The 20169-nt window shown below is 40.5% G+C and overlaps 1 protein-coding gene across 4 annotated transcripts; it reads right to left on the bottom strand.

Annotated features, from left to right (window-relative positions):
* Positions 1–960: 960 nt before the first annotated feature.
* LOC133479917 (ubiquitin-conjugating enzyme E2 E1) lies at positions 961–16676 on the bottom strand. 4 transcript variants are annotated; one of them, XM_061777480.1, is made up of 7 exons: positions 16537–16676; positions 15118–15296; positions 12767–12950; positions 11036–11086; positions 9978–10110; positions 4574–4721; positions 961–3260 (listed from the first exon to the last, which is right to left on the bottom strand). In XM_061777480.1, exons 3-7 carry the CDS (start codon positions 12919–12921, stop codon positions 3211–3213), a joined length of 537 nt encoding a protein of 178 aa, XP_061633464.1. In that variant the 5' UTR covers positions 12922–12950; positions 15118–15296; positions 16537–16676; the 3' UTR covers positions 961–3210. The 4 variants fall into 4 exon arrangements, with proteins under 4 accessions (XP_061633464.1, XP_061633462.1, XP_061633463.1 ...); XM_061777478.1 differs by lacking the exon at positions 961–3260 and adding an exon at positions 3688–3881; XM_061777479.1 differs by lacking the exons at positions 961–3260; positions 16537–16676 and adding an exon at positions 3688–3881 and having other exon boundaries at positions 15118–15356.
* Between the last annotated feature and the right edge of the window lie 3493 nt (positions 16677–20169).

The following is a 20169-nucleotide window of genomic DNA, read 5'->3' as shown; positions in this document are numbered from 1 at the left end:
CGCTGGAGCTCTCGGAGTAGCAGCAGCAGCCTCACCCAACAGCTTTATTTTTTATGCTCATATTTGTACTTTTATACACATGACTTGACACACTTTTCCTGACAAGGTTTTGTGTGTTTGTGTGAACACTGAATGCTATTTGGAACTGTTCATAATTCCCACCACATGCAGATTTCAAATCTGTTTTAAGAAATTGTAGGCAGGCTTGGACCTTTTTGTTTGTAAGAAAACGGCTTCCATCTTGCCACTCGAGCCTCGACAAATGAAGAAGATTGTTGGGACACGTAGAAAACAGCCAGGACTTGCCAAAAATTCCTGCAGCTCCTCCAACGTTGCCTTAGACCCCTTGGCAGCCTCCCTGACCACTTTTCTTCTCATCTTTTCATCAATTTAATACAGTATTTTCTCCACTTGATGATGACTGTCTTCACTGTGTTCCTTAATGTCTTGGAACAATTTTTGTACCCTTCTCCTGACTGATACAATCAGATCCCTGTGATGCTGTGGAAACTCTCTGCGGACCGTGGCTTGTGCTGGAAGACGTGACCACAAAAATGACAGGAAAAGCCGACGAGAACAGCTGAAATTGATTTGGGATTAATCAGAGGCACTTTAATTTGTGGCAGATATTGTATATTTTTTGACATTTTAAAAAAGGAAGCATTTTAGAAAATGTAAGAAATTTAAAAAAAAAAAAGGAAAATGATTACATTTGAAAAGCATCGACTATATCTCCAAATATAGATTTATAGTCAACTATTTTTCTCTCAATATTAAAAAAAATATTGTACTTGTAAAACATGAAATTGCGCGCAAAACTGTAAAAAACTTGTAATATAATGTTGTCTGCTGGAAATCAAGTGTGATCGTAGCGAGCTTGACTTTGTGATGATGTGATGATATTGTACCTAAATCACACAGACGAAAAGAATTAGAATTTCCAACAAAAGAAAAACAAACTTGGACACTATCACTTTATTCAAAGTATTTTGTTGTTTATCAGATGAAAAAATGAACATCTCTAAATATAAAAAATAATAGAAATTTGTAAAAGTAAATTCATAAACAACACCCCTTTTTTCAACAATTTATTGTGGGGTGGGGGAATTTCAAAAGCATAATTAATAATAATAATAAAAAAAATGATATACTGTATATTTTTAGAAACAACACCCATTCATTTTTTCCCCCACATTCCTTTAAAAAAGAAAAAAATATTTCAACAGTTAAAATCCTCTATCGCCAAAATGTATTTTAAAACAATCTAAATCTAGAAAAGAAATTACATTTTTAAAAGCATCTATCTCCATTTTTTTCACAAGCCTGGTATGTGTCCTTGCTTAATGTTTTGTACTTAAAAAAACAACAACTGCTGACACAACCACACACACACAAACTATATTTAAACACAAAAGTGGTTAGTGAGGAATTCCCCCCCCACGCCCCACGGAGATTTCCAGTGAGTGTTTCCTGCAAGCGTTTAAGAACATTGTGTTCACACAACAGCTGAGACACACACAGCGTGCGCACGTGACACCAGCGCTGCATGGAATACTGTACACTGGCACTAGGACACATTCAGTCAACATCAAAACGGCAATCAGTACCGTGAACCCCGGTTTATCGCGGAGCTTCCACACCAACCTGGAAAACATGCTTGAACTTATTAAAACACACTTTTGGAAATATTCATTAGTGCCTATTCAAACGTGTATTTGAAACAACTTTGTCTTTGGAATGACCTTGCTAGCTTATTGCTGACACATAATGGGAAACTCCATTGACGGGCTGACAATAGCAGCTATGTCGCGCGGTACTATAACCCTTCAAGCAGTCAATTGAACGTAAACGATGCAGCAATACAAGTAGACAGACATAACATTACTCTCATATATTCTTGATCCTCTGTGAAGAATGGTTAATATTAGTCCCATACAAAGTTCCATCTCTCACTATTCTGGCATTTAGAAAAATAGAAATAATTTTGGTCATCATAATTGACATAAAAGAGGAAAAAAGTAGTGTAATTTCATGTCAGACAGTCAAAACAAACCAAAAAAAAAAAAAGCATAATGTGTCTTTTTATAGTCCCTGGGGAGACAATATTTTTGAGCACACCTGTGTGTGTATATATATAAAAATACCAGCTATCTACTTTTGATTGACAACGTCAGAGGTATTCATTTAACAATGTTAATTATTATGCTTGTAGTTTTCCATATGCATAAAGTACAAGGACAATAAATTGCAAATGAATGCAAAACCAATAATTAGCACTTTAGGTATCCTTAGGTCCCTTGAAAGGCACCATAAAAAAAATCAAGTTGCTATTAATGTAATTCTAGTGACAAGACACAGCAGGAACAAAGCATTAATCTACATGCTAATAATGAACATTTATAACTGGTGATCATGGCCAATTATTATCACGTTTGGCATTTTATTTGCTCACACAAGGAGGCGGACCATTTACGAGACGATTAACAGGTGCAAAAGACAAAAGGGGACGTGTGTACTCAAACCCGTGTATCATTCATTCTTACTTTTAATTAGCAATCGAAAATGGAAAAAGTGACTCATGTAACCAGTTTGTTTTGTTCAAAGCAATAAGTCACTTTTACACTCAGATCACAAATACAAAATTGAAAAAAAAAAAACCAGGCCACAGGACTTTTATTATTTACTTTTGTCATGTTTGCAAGTTTGTTAACGAGCATTAGCAAAGCAACGTTAGCTTGTTCGGTGCATAAGTCAGTCAACCGAGACATACTGTTAAACAGTTCCTGCTGTATCATTACACAATGGTTCACATAACTTTTTTTTCCTTCTTAATTTTCAGTAGCATGATTCAAATTTGGTCAACTGTGATGTTCTCTTCTCTCCTCAAAATTGAATATGTTAAAACACATTTTCATCACATACAACTAACTGGCTGATGTCCATGTTCAAGTTAAGTAAATTCAAGAGACGCCCACCCGTGCAGTAAGAATGAAAACACCGTTGTGGTGCCCTGCGATTGGCTGGCAACCATTTCAGGGTGTGTCCCGCCTCTCGCCCGAAGATAGCTGGGATAGGCTCCTGCATGCCAGCGACCCGAGTGAGGATAAGCGGTTCGGACAATGGATGGGTGGTTGAAGCTTTGTTCCATCTTGTCCTACAGATGCACGTGTGGCGCTGCATGCGGTGAAAGCCGTTGTCATGTCTTCCTCCTCAAGAGTCACACCTGCACAGGCTCCCAGTAGTAATATGCAGAAGAATCACTGCACAAGTACAGATCAGTTGGATTTAACTTTGAGGTACAGTTTGCATTTAAGCTTTTCGAGCTGTTTGTTTTAAAACTCATATTTAGGCACCTTTTTTTATGTAGGTAAGTGTCAAATGAGGGAAAAACATGAAAAAGTTTTCATTTTGTTATAAATTTAAAAAACAAGTATCAATCAACTTTTTGATTGCTACTTGAAAATGATCAACCAATGATACACACACTTCAACAGCATCTATCAGTGTCAAAATGAATACTAATAAAAAAAAATACAGACAACTTCCATTCTGTTGAGTGTTCTTTTATTACATATTTGCGCAGATAACTTAATCAGGAAGCAAAAAATATACCAGACAATAAAGTACTAAAAATCTGAGATAAAAACCAACCCCCCCAACACAGACCCCCAGGAGCCCCCACCACTCCTTCCACTTTCTCTCTCTCTTTTTCTTCCACTTTCTCTTTTTCTTCCCCCTCTTTCTACTCGCCTCCTCCTACCCCCACTGTCGCCCTCTGCAGGTTTATGTGGCGTATCGCTTGGTCCACTGTTTGGCTGTTCGGTCATGTTCGGCTCTGTTAGTCGTGTACTGGGTGGCGATGCTTCCCACCAGAGGGTCGGCTGTGGGAAAAGTTGACATTTGGTTCGACTCATCAGACTTTGCCGCCAGCATGAAATGACCAAAACAACCTTTTCACAATTTAGCAACTGTCTAGTATGTGTGCTTCAAATTCAGAAGCATTTTTGAGTCCACTCATGATAGGAATGCCTAACAAATTTCATGTTCCTAACTAAAATTGACTTCTGGGCTGAATTTTTAAAAAGCTACTGAACAAATTTTCACCAGAACAAAGACGCCTTGAAATGTCAAATACGACCCTAAAACGGCCACTTCAAGACGGCAGACATCCTGTGTCTTTTCTGACATGGCTTCTTGATACTTTGTGGGTCTACTCGTGATAGACTTGCCTCATTTCAATGGCTGAAAGAAAGAAAGAAATCCAAGGACCCCTGAAAATGGCAAAATGACCCTGAAATTGTCACTTTAAAGAAAAATAGCAGACATGTATTTTCAAGTATGGCTTCTTGAGACTTTTTTGTGGGTCTACTCATGACAGAGATGTCCCTCAAATGGTGTTGTTTATGTCAAGCTGGCTTCAGGGGCTGAATTTTCTAAAATGTGTGTGTGTGTGTGTGTTACCTGGGTCAAATCCTAATCACAACAATCAACAGTAGCCATGTGTGTATGTGTGTTACCTGGGTCAAATCCTAATCACAATTATCAACAGTAGCCATGTGTGTATGTGTGTTACCTGGGTTACAGTCTGTGAGCAGGGAGCAGATGGACAGCAGCACCTTGGAGATGGTGAGGGCGGGGCTCCAGTTGTCCTTCAGGATGTCCAGACAGATTACACCCTGGCTGTTGATGTTGCAGTGGTAGATGCGAGTGCGGAAAGTCACCTACGAACACGCATGAACAAAAACAGTTGAATACAAAGGCAAGCACTAGTCAAGTCAATTGTTGGCCTGCCACCGGAGACAAATTCCTTGTGTGTTTTTTGGACATACTTGGCAAATAAAGAGGATTCTGATTTTTGAAAGTCATTTTCAACATACGGTCAACAACAGCATAAAAAAAATAAAAATAAACACAAATGCGCTTGCAAAAAACAAAACTGTAGATTGTCTGTCATCCAGGTCACAGTAATTTGCAAAAGCTGAATCGGGGCGAGTGGACTTGTGGTTTGCTCAAAAATTACTTAATTATGCTATTAAGATAACAAAATATTAACAACAACACACAAAGACCTAACACAAACAAGTTATTACAGTCGAGTCACTGATGGCGTAGTGGTCCAATCGCGTGACTTCGGTGTCGGCAGCGTGGGTTCAGTTCCACTCAGTGATAGTTTGAATGTGAGTGGGAATGGTTGTCTGTGTCTACATGTGCTCTGCGACAGACTTGGCGACCATTCCAGTGTGTGGTCAGTCTTTCACCCGAAGTCAGCTGGGATAGGCTCCAGCACCCCGCAACGCTGAACAGGATAAGTGGTATTGATGATGGATGGATGAAGTATTACAGTCAATGTTACTGTTGGGTTTGAGGAGAGACCATTCACCACTTTACACGGTACTTGGACGCCCCCTGGTGGCCACTAGTGTTCAGTGCTTTCACTGTTCACTTCCGCAACTGTTTTTACCAACCTTTTTACCAGAGAAAATTCTCACAGCACACCACCGAACAAATGCCATAACAATTTAGTTGAATTCGTACCGTGACCAAGTTCGTTCACTATTGAAATTAATCCGTTCTAGATTAATCCTCCCTAAAAAAAAAAAAAAAAAAAAAAAAAAAAAAAAAATTCAGATAACACTTGTTTATTACTGTTGTTTCTTTTAAAAGGTAAAAAAGTGAGACATCTATGAGGGAGGTGTTTAAATGAATGACGCACCCGGCCACTAATCGCATTAGCATTGGGCTAAATCTGGTGTATTCACGGCATAGCTTGGCATGTCCATTAATGTGTGATGTCACATACAGCGAACCCCCGTTTATTGTGGGGATGCGTTCCAGACCAGCCCGTAATCGGCGGAAATCCACAAAATAGAGAGACCGTATAATAGGAGTTGTACCCCTCCCATACACATAAAACACATTGAAAACGAAACACACTAAGTATATCTTCGTGCCCACTCTCTAACTCAAGAAATGGGAAACTATCAATAACATCAATTCGAGCTAATGAAAACAACTCACTGTTTAATTCAATCCCACTTTACCTTTACTGTAATCCTGACACGTAAAACAAATGACAATTGTACATTTAAAAAAACAAAATGTTCAAGCACACCGTATCATTGTCATCGTTAGCGTAATGCTAACATATAATACCAAATGCCATAGATGGCCTAATTGAAATGATCATAGCTGTTAAGATAATTCCAAACCTTCAAACAACTGCTACTTTAACACATTGAGCAGCAAAACATACACAGCATACAACAATTGTCACAGGCATGTATTCTCGCGGCTTTGTGGGAATAACCATAACTTGCTCAGTTGGGGGACTATGAATGTAACACTCTACTCAAGTTAAGATTTGATTCGTTTCTCAATTTCTGACCCACAGTTAATATATTACAGTTAATTACAAAATGCAAGTTTTTTTTTTTTTAAATAATAATTTTTTAATAATATAATAAATTACAAACACATTTATTTAAATTTATAATATATATATTATATTAATTTAGTTGTCACCATATTTTATTTGTAGCTTAATATTCAAATAAATTTGTCAGAGTGGACTGTGCCCGTGTTTTCTTCCGTGCCCCACTTGAATTTGCGGATGGTGTCTTTGAAGGTGACTTAGCATGTTCAAAAGTCACCTGTGACTTGGTTCACTTTTTTTGGAAGCATTTAGCCCGGGTCTTCTCGGCTACGCGATTTCCATCTCTGTTCTCAACCAAAATGTTCCCATACTTCTGGACCTAAATGAGCTTGGAGGTTCCCTAATTTCAGGGTTATTAGTAGTATTTTTCTGCATTAGCGGTAGCCAGATTTGCTCACTCTGGTCAGATGAATGAATGTCACCGGAACAAGTAGTCACAGGAGGAGGAGGAGGCTTGCTGAAGAAATGCATCTTCAATCTAGGCTTACTTTTTTTAAATTAACTTCAGTGTTGCTTGTCATGTTATGGAACAACAAAGGTGTGCAACTTTAAATTCCGACTTGCCAGCATACTGTAACAACCCATTAAAAAATGATTGCACAAAAATCTGTGAAATAGCGGGGGCATGAAGATGATATAGTGGAGGAAACAGTGTACACTTATTATAATGTGTCTGATTGCTTTTATACTGAGCGTTACATCCCTGGGGCTCATTAATATAATGACTTGTATGGTATGGTTTAGTCATAGTGGTTCTGAGGTTTTCTAGAAATATGAACAGTGCCTTTTATAGTGTAAAATTGCTGCTTCAATGTGTGTGTTCTATATGTTCTCTAATCAATGGCCTATTTTTCTAGTTCACCGCATGATTCAATGTTTTCTTTTTAAACTTGTCCTTCAGTCAGCTGAACAATGGCTCGTATCTCAAAAAACTCCCAAGTCGGGCACTTGTATCTCAAGGCAAGGTACAGACAGACCCTTTCAAAAAAAAAAAGGAAAAGTTTATTCATCCATCCATCCATTCTCTACCGCTTATCCGGGTCGGGTCGCGGGGGCAGTAGCTTCAGCAGGGACGCCCAGACTTCCCTCTCCCCAGCCACTTCATCCAGCTCTTCCGGGGGGATCCCGAGGCGTTCCCAGGCCAGCCGAAGGATGTAGTCTCTCCAGCGTGTCCTGGGTCGTCCCCGGGGTCTCCTCCCGGTGGGACGTGCCCGGAACACCTCACCAGGGAGGCGTCCGGGAGGCATCCGAATCAGATGCCCCAGCCACCTCATCTGGCTCCTCTCAATGCGGAGGAGCAGCGGCTCTACTCTGAGATCCTCCCGGATGACCGAGCTTCTCACCCTATCTCTAAGGGAGAGCGCGGACACCCTGCAGAGGAAACTCATTTCGGCCGCTTATATCCGGGATCTCGTTCTTTCGGTCACGACCCAGCAGCTCGTGACCAGAAGTGAGGGTAGGAACGTAGATCGACCGGTAAATCGAGAGCTTCGCCTTTCGGCTTAGCTCATTCTTTACCACAACGGACCGAAACAAAGTCCGCATCACTGCAGACGCCGCACCGATCCGCCTGTCGATCTCCCGTTCCATTCTTCCCTCACTCGTGAACAAGACCCCAAGATACTTGAACTCCTCCACTTGGGGCAGGATCTCATCCCCGACCCGGAGAGGGCACTCCACCCTTTTCCGACGGAGGACCATGGTCTCAGATTTGGAGGTGCTGATTCTCATCCCAGCCGCTTCACACTCGGCTGCGAACTGCTCCAATGAGAGTTGGAGGTCACGGCTTGATGAAGCCAACAGAACCACATCATCTGCAAAAAGCAGAGATGCAATACTGAGGCCACCAAACCGGACCCCCTCTACGCCTCGGCTGCGCCTAGAAATTCTGTCCATAAAACTTATGAACAGAATCGGCGACAAAGGGCAGCCTTGGCGGAGTCCAACCCTCACCGGGAACGAGTCCGACTTACTGCCGGATATGCGGACCAAACTCTGACTCCGGTCGTACAGGGACCGAACAGCCCGTATCAGGGGGTTCGGTACCCCATACTCCCGAAGCACTCTCCACAGGACTCCCCGAGGGACACGGTCGAACGCCTTCTCCAAGTCCACAAAACACATGTAGACTGGTTGGGCGAACTCCCATGCACCCTCGAGGACCCTGCCGAGGGTGTAGAGTTGGTCCACTGTTCCACGGCCAGGACGAAAACCACACTGCTCCTCCTGAATCTGAGATTCGACTTCCCGACGGACCCTCCTCTCCAGCACCCCTGAATAGACCTTACCGGGGAGGCTGAGCAGTGTGATCCCCCTGTAGTTGGAACACACCCTCCGGTCCCCCTTCTTAAAAAGGGGGACCACCACCCCAGTCTGCCATTCCAGAGGCACTGTCCCCTATGTCCACGTGATGTTGCAGAGGCGTGTCAACCAGGACAGCCCCACAACATACAGAGCCTTTAGGAACTCCGGGCGAATCTCATCCACCCCTGGGGCCTTGCCACCGAGGAGCTTTTTAACTACCTCGGTGACCTCAAACCCAGACATAGGAGAGCCCGCCTCAGAGAACCCACACTCTGCTTCCCCATGGGAAGGCGTGTCGGTGGAATTGAGGAGGTCTTCGAAGTATTCTCCCCACCGACTCACAACGTCCCGAGTCGAGGTCAGCAGCGCCCCATCCCCACTACACACAGTGTTGGTGGTGCACTGCTTTCCTCTCCTGAGACGTCGGATGGTGGACCAGAATTTCCTCGAAGCCGTCCGGAAGTCTTTCTCCATGGCCTCACCGAACTCCTCCCATGCCCGGGTTTTTGCTTCAGCGACCACCAGAGCTGCATTCCGCTTGGCCAGCCGGAAAAGTTTATTTATTTCCATAATTCCATTCAAAAAGTTAAACTTTCATGGATTATAGATTCTGGGCCCACAATTTCACAGTATGTTTATTTTTACACAATTTGGGCTTCCAGCTCCTAAAACCCACGAAATCAGGAATTCAAACAAATTGAATACTGTGAAGAAATCAGCCCAAATATGTTTTAAACTGAGTGTCACACACACTACACTAATCACCTACTAAACTTCTCCCCAGATGTTATTAAATTGCTTCCGTTGGGTTCAATATGGGGATACTGCGGACTTGACAACTGGCCAGAAGACCATCATTGATACCCTCCATAGGATGGGTAAGCCACAAAGGTTCATAGCTAAGGAGGCTGGCTGTGTCCAAGCATATCAATGGAAAGTTTGGTGGAAGGACACAATGTGCCAGCAAGAGAGATGACTGTGGGCTTCAGCGGATTATAAAAAGAGAAGATTCAAGAATCTAGCAGATACACAAAGAGTGGAATGAGGCGTGTGTGTGTGTGTATATATATATATATATATATATAAATAAAAATCATAATCCACTGATTCCGCAATAAACCGCGATATAGCAAGGGATTACTGTATATATATATATATATATATATATATATATAAACATTCTATTACCAATTGCAGGTGGATCTGGAAGATAAACAGGGATTCACTGTAACTGACGTACCTTGGGGGGTTTGAAGGGGTAGTCGGGTGTGAATGCGATGTCCAGGAAGAAGACGCCCCCCTCGTACACGGAGCCCGGCGGTCCCAAGATGGTGGACCTCCACTCATAGATGTTGTCTCCTTTGGGGCCGGCACTGCGCACGCACACAAAAAAGACAAGTGAGTGTGTCGCTTGAAACCACATCCTGACAACACAAGTGAAATCAGCCAAGAAGGCAGATATTGATGCGAGAATACCACAATTAGATCACTGTGTGTTCAAAAATAAAAATAAAGGCCATCAAATTGCTGAATCTGAATTGTCATGATCGTGAGTTTTTAGTTAATATTTGTTTAATACAGAGCAAGCGTCTCAGATACTTTCAATTATGGTGAATGCATAATTAAATTGCCAAATCTGACTACATTTTCACTACCTTTAAGTGATTTGTGGCATTATTCATGACTTAAAATCCAGTGAATTTTGGAGGTAAACAGAAAATATTTTAATCATCATACTTTTTCATCATTTTTGTACATCAAGGTGGATGCATTTGCCAAATCTGAATGCATTTGTATTTTCATGACCTGAAAGTGTTGTGTGTTAATCAGGTAAACCCTCTGACCAAATTTAGGCAAAATGTATAGGTAAGTGAAAAAAAGTACTTGCATCATATGGAATTAAGTTTTTATTCAGAAACAAAAGAATCATGAAAAAAAGATTACCAATACATTGTAATGTATGGATTTATTTCATACTTTAAAATTAAAAGTTTTTTTTCCCCCAGGTAGAGTGTAATACACTATAATACAAAAATGAATACAATAGTCTTCCCTACATTGCACAACCTTTATCGATTTATTTCTTAAAGAAAAAATAAATACTGGCCTCCATTTGATGAATCAATAACAATACAAATGTTAATGTTACTGATATTTAGTTTCTCCCAATGCTAAAATGAACTGCAAATAAGGTATTTTCCCAATATCACACTATCGATATTTCAGGATGGATCCACCCAACTTTCGTATTGTGCTGTTTTTGTCAACACAAAGACGCTTATGACAATTGTGGCTCACCTGCAGTTTGGTGGCGGGTCCAGTGTGATGTCAGCCAGCTCTTTCTGAATCCTACACAAACATATTAGCAATACTTGAAAGCACAAAGTCATAGTCTGAAAACAATAATTGGTTGTAGTGGTTTGAAATTCCTCCTTCCTGTTCAAAGCGGTCAAAGGTCCGTCACTTGCTCGAGTTAAAAGACCACATTAAAGCACTTCATGATTGCTGGACTCGCTAAGAAGCACTGTATATCATTACATTTCCATATCCCTAGTGTATTTCAATCTCTATGTCCAAATATGGCCAACTTCATAGTTTCTCAAAATGTTATACTTTTTGCTCGTCTTGTTTTTAATGCATTGTTAAGCAATTCAAAGTGTTGAAAATAGCACGAGAGCAAACCTATTAACTGAACACTTGATCTGTCTTGAGAGGTTTTGTAAAACTGCCTCTTCCCACACTCTGCATTAGCCGTGCGGCATTATGTCTAGGACCCGACCAATGTGGACTTTTTGAGGCTGATTCTGATTCAGATTTGGCAGAAACAAATTCGGATAACTGATTAATCCTCCGATTACTTTTTTAAAATAAACGTTACAATAACAAAAGGTCTGAATTACAGGCAGAACATTTGACTTTGTCCTTTAGTATTTATTTCCGCAGAAAGGAATTTTCAAGTACAAACACATGCTAAAAAGCATTAACTGATGAATGTATTTTTAGATTTAGGCCATAGCTCTATGCACTATATAAGCAACGTAATGAGGGAAGTTACTGGCTAAACAGTATTGATGTATGATGCCCTCTACCATTAAAACATTTCTTCAAATCCGTTATTTTTTTTAAGAACCAAAATGATAAACCAGAGACACCTTCTCAGATGTCATCTTTGACAAGAGTTACATTTTAAATACAGGATTTATAAAGAGTTAAACTGAAATGGGAGCCAATCAAAAGGTTGGATGTTTCTTCAAACAATAAGTGAATACAGATACATTTGAGTAAGGCTCTTTTGTTAAAAATGGATCACTATAATGCTTCAGTGCAGAAGGAAGGAAGCAGGCAGCCACAAAGGTAAGTTGTGTGCAGATTCATTTATCCTATTAAGCTGCTTAATCAGCGTGTCGTTTTATTTATTGTATTCCTCAAGGCTCGAAGACCTTTAAAGAAGTTTGGGAAAGATGATGTAACAGTAGTTTGCTTTTACAAGCTATTAAAGGCTTTTTGTTTGATTGTCAAAAAAAAAAAAAAAAAGTTAATTTGTACCGGCATTACCAGATAACGAGCAACCCTTTATTGCTCAGTGACTGTTTTTCTCAATGTCTTTCTGTCTCCAAAGTGTTCTCTGTCAATTGACTGTCTGTTGTCGTACTCGAGCGGCTCCAACTACCGGAGACTAATTCCTTGTGTGTTTTTTGGACACACTTGGCAAATAAAGATGATTCTGATTCTGGGTTCTGGTGGACAGGTGCATCACTGAAATTAGCGATTTTGCTTATTAAATTAGTGATTGAACATGGATTTCAATGGTTTTGTGATAATGCTATGGTATATTAGGTATAATACCAACTAAATAGACCGATACCATGTTTGGTAACTCAAGCAAGATGGTGTTTGTATATTTCCTGAAAAGTGGTCATTTTGAAGATGTGAGAATTTAGCCTGACGGCGACGATGTGTTTAAAAATCAACATTCAGAATTCTCATGTTGACATATTGGCAGTGAGTGAAGAGTAGCGACAGTGTGACCTCTTGGCGCTGGTGGAAAGCAGCTTGGAGGTCTTGCTCATGCTGGCTTTACTCTCACGCTTCTTCTTGCAAGATGTGTCCCTCTGTCTGCTCTGGCTGGACGACGGCGGAGACGACGAAGAGCTGGTGCTGGCACGAGAATCCTCATCCGACATTCCGGTTTGGATTGAAGAAGAACCGGGACCTGGAGAACAAAACCATGTGTGTAAAAAACGCTTTTTTTTTATAATGCATCATAAATATACAAAATACATGGATATTAATTGAACCTTTTTTGATCCAAAAGGCAATTGAGAAAATATTCTAATTTGCAACATGGAAAGGAAGCATTCTTCTAGTACAGAAGGACTGTGACTTCTAGTCAGCACTCCAGGAGCAGCATTCAGGATCAAACTCTACTAACTACCATTTAGTAACAATAGAGCCTGAGTAAAATCATGGGTGCAATTCAACAAAGTGGTGGCATTATTATTAGTTTAACCAAATACAGTACTACTGATACTTGATGATAATGAAGGTGGATGCGTCATAAAATTGTTAAATCTGAACAACCGGCTCCTTCAAAATCACAGAAAAGTCCTCAATTTAGTTCGTTGGCCATAATTTCTGATGGAATCAAATTTGGTTTTTTTCATTGGAGTGTCGGAAATGCTCAATGGATAAAAAAGAAAAAAAAAGTCCAACTCACTTGACAAGGTATAAACAATACAATACTGATTCAATTTAGTTGATATTTCTTTGATCATAATTTTGCCCTGCGATTGGCTGACGACCAGTTCAGGGTGTACCCCGCCTCTCGCCCGGAGATGGCTGGGATAGGCCCCAGTACGCCCGCGACCCTTGTGAGGATAAAGCGGTACGGAAAATGGATGATCATCATTTCTGAGGGAATTTGACTTTTTTTATAGTAGCATCAGGAATGCTCACTCACCACATTAGAATAAAATGTCTTTCATGGCAGTCCTCAATTGACTTTTTTTAGTCTACATTTCTAAGGGAATTGCAATTTGTTTATTGTAGCGTTGGGAACGTGCAACAGATTGGAAAGAAATTGTCACTTTTTCTAGATAAACAGCCCTCAATTGATTTCATTTGGTTACAATTTCTGTTGTCCGGTTGTTTTAGCACAAACAGCACTCAACAGATTTAATTTGGCTGACATTTCTTTAGCTATAACTTCTGAAGGAATTGCAATTTCAGTTCCTTTTTTCATTTTTTTTTAAATTGTAGCGTCAGGAATGCTCCCGAAATTCTAAAGAACAGTAGCGTCCGACTCTTTTGGGAAGAAGATCACAGGAGACTACATTTTCTTCGTCATCATTTCTGAGGGAACTGAAATTTCTTTCCCCCCACCGACAGAAGCGGTAGGAATACTCAGATTTTGAAGACAATGTCCGACTGAACAGTCCTCAGTTGATTTCTTTGGTCATCATTTCTGAGCGAACTGCAATTTAATTTGTTTTAACATGTAGCCGATATGAGAGATTTGGAGCTCATTGTTAAGACCAAAATAAGATAAAAATCAAGGTCATGTCCTGAATAGTCTTCATTCAGTTGGGTCTTCATTGGGCCATTAAAGTGGCTGTACTGCGTGTGTTGTTTTTTTTTGGGTGCTCTATGCTTTAGCATGCGGCTCTTTAAACGCCATTATCCTCTCCAAGTCGATGAAGAACTGGTCGAACGACCGGCATTTATTTTCGCTTCTAGATTAAAATGCAAATGCTATCGATTGTTGTTATAGTTGAATTAACTCGATAGCGAGAAAGGGGTCAAGTCTTATTTTCGACGTTAGTTAGCATCTTCGTTAGCCTCCGAGCTAACAGTGCTCACATCTCGTATTACGCGAATTATTGTGTTTATAAACGCTACCCGTTGCTAAGAAATTGGAATGTGTGTCAAATTTGTTTAAACATTGTGTCCAAATTAATAAAACAAAAAAAAAAGTCTGCTGTGCAACGGCTATTCATCAGGCCCAACGGCGGCCATGACTACTTCCTGAAACGGCATGGCTGCGACGGACCTTTAAACTAGAATCTAACGTACATTGAACACGTTTCAAAGGTCTTCGGGGGCACGGGTGAGGGTGGGTTTTAAACAAAAGCGCGTTTCGATGCAACACATAAAGTTTATTAGAAGCGTCAGAGAAATGCGGCCGCGCCAGCGCATAGCCGTAGCCGCTTTTCCGCTGCCGTCTGTTATGTTTTGTCTCAGCATTTTAACATTGCTCGGCGGTCCCAACACTCACAGTCAACAACAATGCAGTAGTCGTCAAAACGCTTTGAAAGTCCAAAGTCAAATATTGTGTTCGCTCGTATGCCATGCCCGGCTTGATCACCGGGGTCCGCACTCACCCAGTCTTTTGTGTCTGGACCTCCGCCGGCTGGCTGGCTGGCTGGCTGCTGCCTGGTCGCCCTCTGCGGAACGGAAGTAGCTCTCCTCGGCCGCAGTGGGCTGGACTGCGCCGGTGCCTGGTGGTGGAGATGGAGTTGGAAACGCCGCAACGTCAACGTCCTTTTTGACGCCTTTACCCCTACTCGAGCGCACACGGATTGACAAAGTCAAGTGCAGTCACGACAAATGCCTTTAGTGATTATTTGAAGCGCCCGTTGGGATTCAAACGAAGAACAAACGTGGTGTTTACCCCAAAGATCAAAAGTGCTGGATAACAATGACGTCAGGGGTTTGCTGCGTTAAATATCGTCAGGTCATAACTTCTAAATGAATTGGCATTTATGATTTTTCATTATTGCGTCTTTGTATAGTCATCAACTGATTTCTTCGGTCTTAACTTCTGAGGCAATTCCAATTTCAGATATTATAATAGCATACAGAACGCTCAACAGATTGGAAAGAACAAAATGTCCAACTCTTTTGGGATGAACAGCCTCCAACTGATTTATTTGGTTGACATTTCTTTGGGCGTAATGTCTGAGGGAATCGCAAGTTTTTTTTTTTTTTAAATTGTAGCAACGGGAAGACTCACCATATTGCACAGGAAAAAAACGTCAGATGAACAGTCCTCAATTGATTTCTTGGTCGACATTTCTTTGGTCATAATTTCCAAAGGAATCGATGATTATTTTAAACGTTGCATTGTAATTAAATGAAAAAGGAAACATGGTTTTGATTAAAAAGTGCTGAATACACAACGATGTCATGGTGTCAAGTGCTTGGTGTGGAATGATGAACTTGAATCATTTATTGATTTCTTTGGTGATAATGGCAGTATCTGTTTTTCCATGTATTGTAGCATTAGGAATGCTAACATATGGGCATTTCTTTAGCCAAAATTTCTTTGGTCAGAATTTCCAAGGGAAGGGCAATTTCTGTTGTTTTGTCATTGGGAATTCTAAACAGATTTAAAAGAATAAAATGTCAGACTTCTTGATTAACAGTACTCAATTAATTAATTTGGTCTTTTTTTTTTACATTAAATTGTTTACAACCGTGATATGACAGTATTTTGTCCCCATTTAAAAACATGCATTTATTGTTGTTTTCATAAAATGTTTGCAACTGTAATACAGTGGTTAACAACTTTCTAAAATCTAATGTGTTTTATTTCAATATCATGCAATTATTTAAGTCTACAAAAATGAAATGTTTGCATCTGTAACATAATTAGCAATAAACTATTATGCTTCAGTGGCATGGCTTTTACCTCAGTGTGTTGGTGTGCTGTGATGTAGCGTTTGTGGAGTGGAGCATGACATTACAAACGGGATAGCCGTTTGCACACACACACAGAGAGAGAGAGAGAGAGAGGTAACCTTTAATCTGCTGCTTCTGTTGTTGTTTGGAGAGCGGAGGTGATGTTGCAGATGAGACGCTTTATGCTCAAGGTGGACCTCTAGTGGCCGTCAATGGCACTGACTGGCAGGATGAGAACAAAAGGCCTTGCTGACTTTTTCTCGCTCTCAACACTCAAACCGGGAATTCCATTTCACACGAAGCTTCTCATTAGTGTAAAGTATCAATCCATTTTTATTTTTTAACCCTTTAAATTGCTGTTTGTTTGCATTATGGACAGGTTGAAAAATAACCTAAAAAAATGGCATGTTTTTACACATATACAGTCAGAGCTTTCACTTTTTAAAATGTAATTCAAGGTCAGCATAGGCCATCTCAACTTCTTAAAATCAAGTCATTCATCTGGTCCCAAGACTATTACATTACATTTCTCACTTCTCAAGTGTTGAGTCTTGAATGAAAACCCAAATTGTGTAGTTCAGTAAATCCAGTAAATTCAAATGGCAGTTGAGGGAGCATGATGTCAACTCATTCAGCGGACACGGCCACAGAGTCTGAAAGCGGAATTCATCCATCCATGTATTTTCTGAAACCGCTTTTAATCATTCAAATTTAACAGAGTTGTTAACAAAACCCTTCTCTCTGGTGTGTCAAATGTAGACATTTATTTTCACTTGACAGGGACTGAAAAAAATGGAAGAGAGGTGGACACAATTGGCCAGCAGAGAGACAAGAGCATAACTTGTTGTTGTGCTTCGCCTTTCTAGACAGAAATGACATGAAACAACAAGTCTCACCTGCCAAAAGATGACACAATCGTTTTTCCTGCGCCCAAAAGGAAACGCTGAAATGAGAGGAAATGTGGCAAAAAAAATGGAAAGGAAAAAGAGCGAGAGCAGGATTTTTTTTTTTTTCTCTCTTTCTCACAAGCCAACCACAGTGTGTTTTTATTGGGTGTTTTCAGTAATACAAGTGCACAACAGCAGCGGCACGGGTAGCCAGTCAAATATACAAGTCTTGCCCTCTTTTTGCAGGCAGACCTCCACAGACACACACACACACACACACACATATATACGCGCACACGCTCACACACACACACACACACACACACACACGCACGCACGCACGCACGCACGTTTTTTTTTCTGTCGTGTGGTCTGCCTGGAAAAAAAGCCTTTGAAAAAATACATACAGTAAAAAGAAAAAGCGGAAGAAGTTGAAAAGCATGAAAGCTCCTGTTCCATGCACGTCGAGACAAATACAACAACAAAAGAGGAGAAAGTAAAAAGCGCACATTTTCTTCCAGATGCCACATAAAAAAATGAGAATTACATGCGCGTCTGTGTTTGTGTCTGGCGGGAGGATAATGATGCTTATAATCAGGGGTGCACATTAGAGATTTTTGTCATGTTTGACAAATTACTACTAGTGTAGTCCTGTATGGCTTTATGTTGTGTTCAAGGTGTGCAAACAGTTATTAAATTAGGGGCTTGTCGAGACTGGACCCAATTATTCATGTTTACATGATTTCTTGTGGGAAAATTATGTTTACTTTACAAACTTTTCAACTTACAAACCCCATTCGTACATCCAGGTTCCATTGTGCGGATATTCATGAAAACAGAGGAGACGTCACAACTCCTCAGCAGTAATATTCGTCGTTCTTCGCAAAGTATAATGAATATGCCTGTGAGTATTGTGATATCTGTCTAGATGTATCGCTTTATCGTTTGTGTTCAAATATCTAATGCTTAAAAGGTTACAACACCAACCCACAGGTGCTAATCATTAGCCAGTCTATGATGTTTTCCATTATGCGTCAACATTAAGCTAGCGGGGGTATTCCAAGCAGTAAACTTTAACTGGGAGCGGCATTCAACAGCTTGAAGCCTCTTTTTGAAGAATTGTTCACTCTCTGCCAAACTGCGTCTGACTGTTAAGTGAGTTGAGTCACTGCCACCATACAGCGCTCGTATCTCAAGTTTGCGGTTGCAAGTCGAAGCAAAAACGTATCTTGAAGAACTTGTAAGTCTGGTCACTCATATCGTACGGCACCACTGTACATTACAATGTCAATCATTGCCGTTTCTATGGGGAATTTGCACCCACTGGTGAAGTCGCCCTACGGACAGGTGTTAGAATTGATAAAATTCAAAGACATTTTATCATAACGCTGCAATTTTGAAGGTACGTTTGCTCAAATTTGTTGGGCAAGCTCGCAGCAGCTGTGACGACCTAGTAGCTCAGACACTTTTGTTGACCATGTCATTTTTGCTGTCAGTGTTACTGTTGCACCCATATTTTTTAGCTGTAAGGTTTGTGTAAGAGCGTTGGAAAGACATCAGCAAGGGGAAATAAAAAGGGCCCTTCATAATTGGAATGTCATCTAATAATTTAGTTAAAAAGAAAATTGAGTAAGTTAACTCATTCACTTCCGTGGACTTTGACATTTGTCGACTGGAATCCAACCGCATGCTGGTGCCCCAAATATATTGGTCAAGTACGTTTCTCAACAGGTAGGCATAAGAGAGGGTCTCGCCCAGCTTGTCTGTAAATTCAAGCTTGTACATAACTGTAATGACAAACCGACACCACAAGATGGCGGCATTGTATCATTTTGGATTTGATATCTGTACAGCTTTTGAGTTGAAAATAAAGATAAGGTGTTCAACCTGTCACGTCGATTAAGAGGGAGAGAAATGCCAACACCTTTGAATTGGGACAAGTTTAGGCACCTCACACTCAAACAGTGTATGAATATGCATGGTATGAGCAGAGTATATGTGTCACGGTAGGTAGGAAGTGTGTGTCGCGATTGTGAGAAAAGATGACGCGGTTCATGGAGTGAATGAGGAATGCCATGTAAAAAAAAAAAAAAAAAAGCCACTGACGTTCAACAGGAGCCATGCGGTAAGTCAGTGCTGCTCACAGCGCGTTTTTTAGTTGTATATCGGTAGATAAATGATTACTTTGCCATCAAAAGCCCTCTCTCAGTCTTGTTTTTGTTGTTTAATAGTTGAGGTTTTACGAAAGCAAAAAATATTAACATCAAAGTCACTGTTTTGTTTGACATGTTTCCTTTTCACAAAAAGATTGTTTTAGTCATTTGATGAAACCAAACCCATGTTCTACTGCTAATTACTGAAGAATGGACAAAGATAGAAAAACGTTTCCTGGTGAAGAAGAGAGTCTATTCTTTCTTTTGGTAGGGTCATGGTTTATATTGTCACAGAACAATATTCCGTGGGTTTTGAAATATCAGTCACAATGCTCTAAAATGGCTGGCAATATGAGGAACTCCGCTTTGAAAATGGCTAGCAGTGAGTTAGTGAGCAGAGTTAATGGAATGTAACAATGTTTACATGCTCCAATACTTGTCACTGTGAAACTGACAATTTGAAAAGAGTTTGTGAACGACAACACTACTCGAGCAAAATGCTTGGTACACAAATGCACAGTGACACTCTTAAATCTAGTGTGCTTTTGATATTTTCAGTGTGGATGCACCCCTGCTTATAATGGTCTGTGTGTGCGTATGCGTCTTGTTTCCAATACAATGCTTCCAACATTCACATATTGGAAAATAAAAATCCCCCATTCCACTCTTCGTAGAAAAAGAAGCTTTCAAGTCACCAAGGAACAAAAAAAAG

This window comes from Phyllopteryx taeniolatus, chromosome 6 (assembly GCF_024500385.1).
Source record: "Phyllopteryx taeniolatus isolate TA_2022b chromosome 6, UOR_Ptae_1.2, whole genome shotgun sequence".
Classification (NCBI taxonomy): Eukaryota; Metazoa; Chordata; class Actinopteri; order Syngnathiformes; family Syngnathidae; genus Phyllopteryx; species Phyllopteryx taeniolatus.
This window is presented reverse-complemented; position numbering and strand designations above follow the sequence as displayed.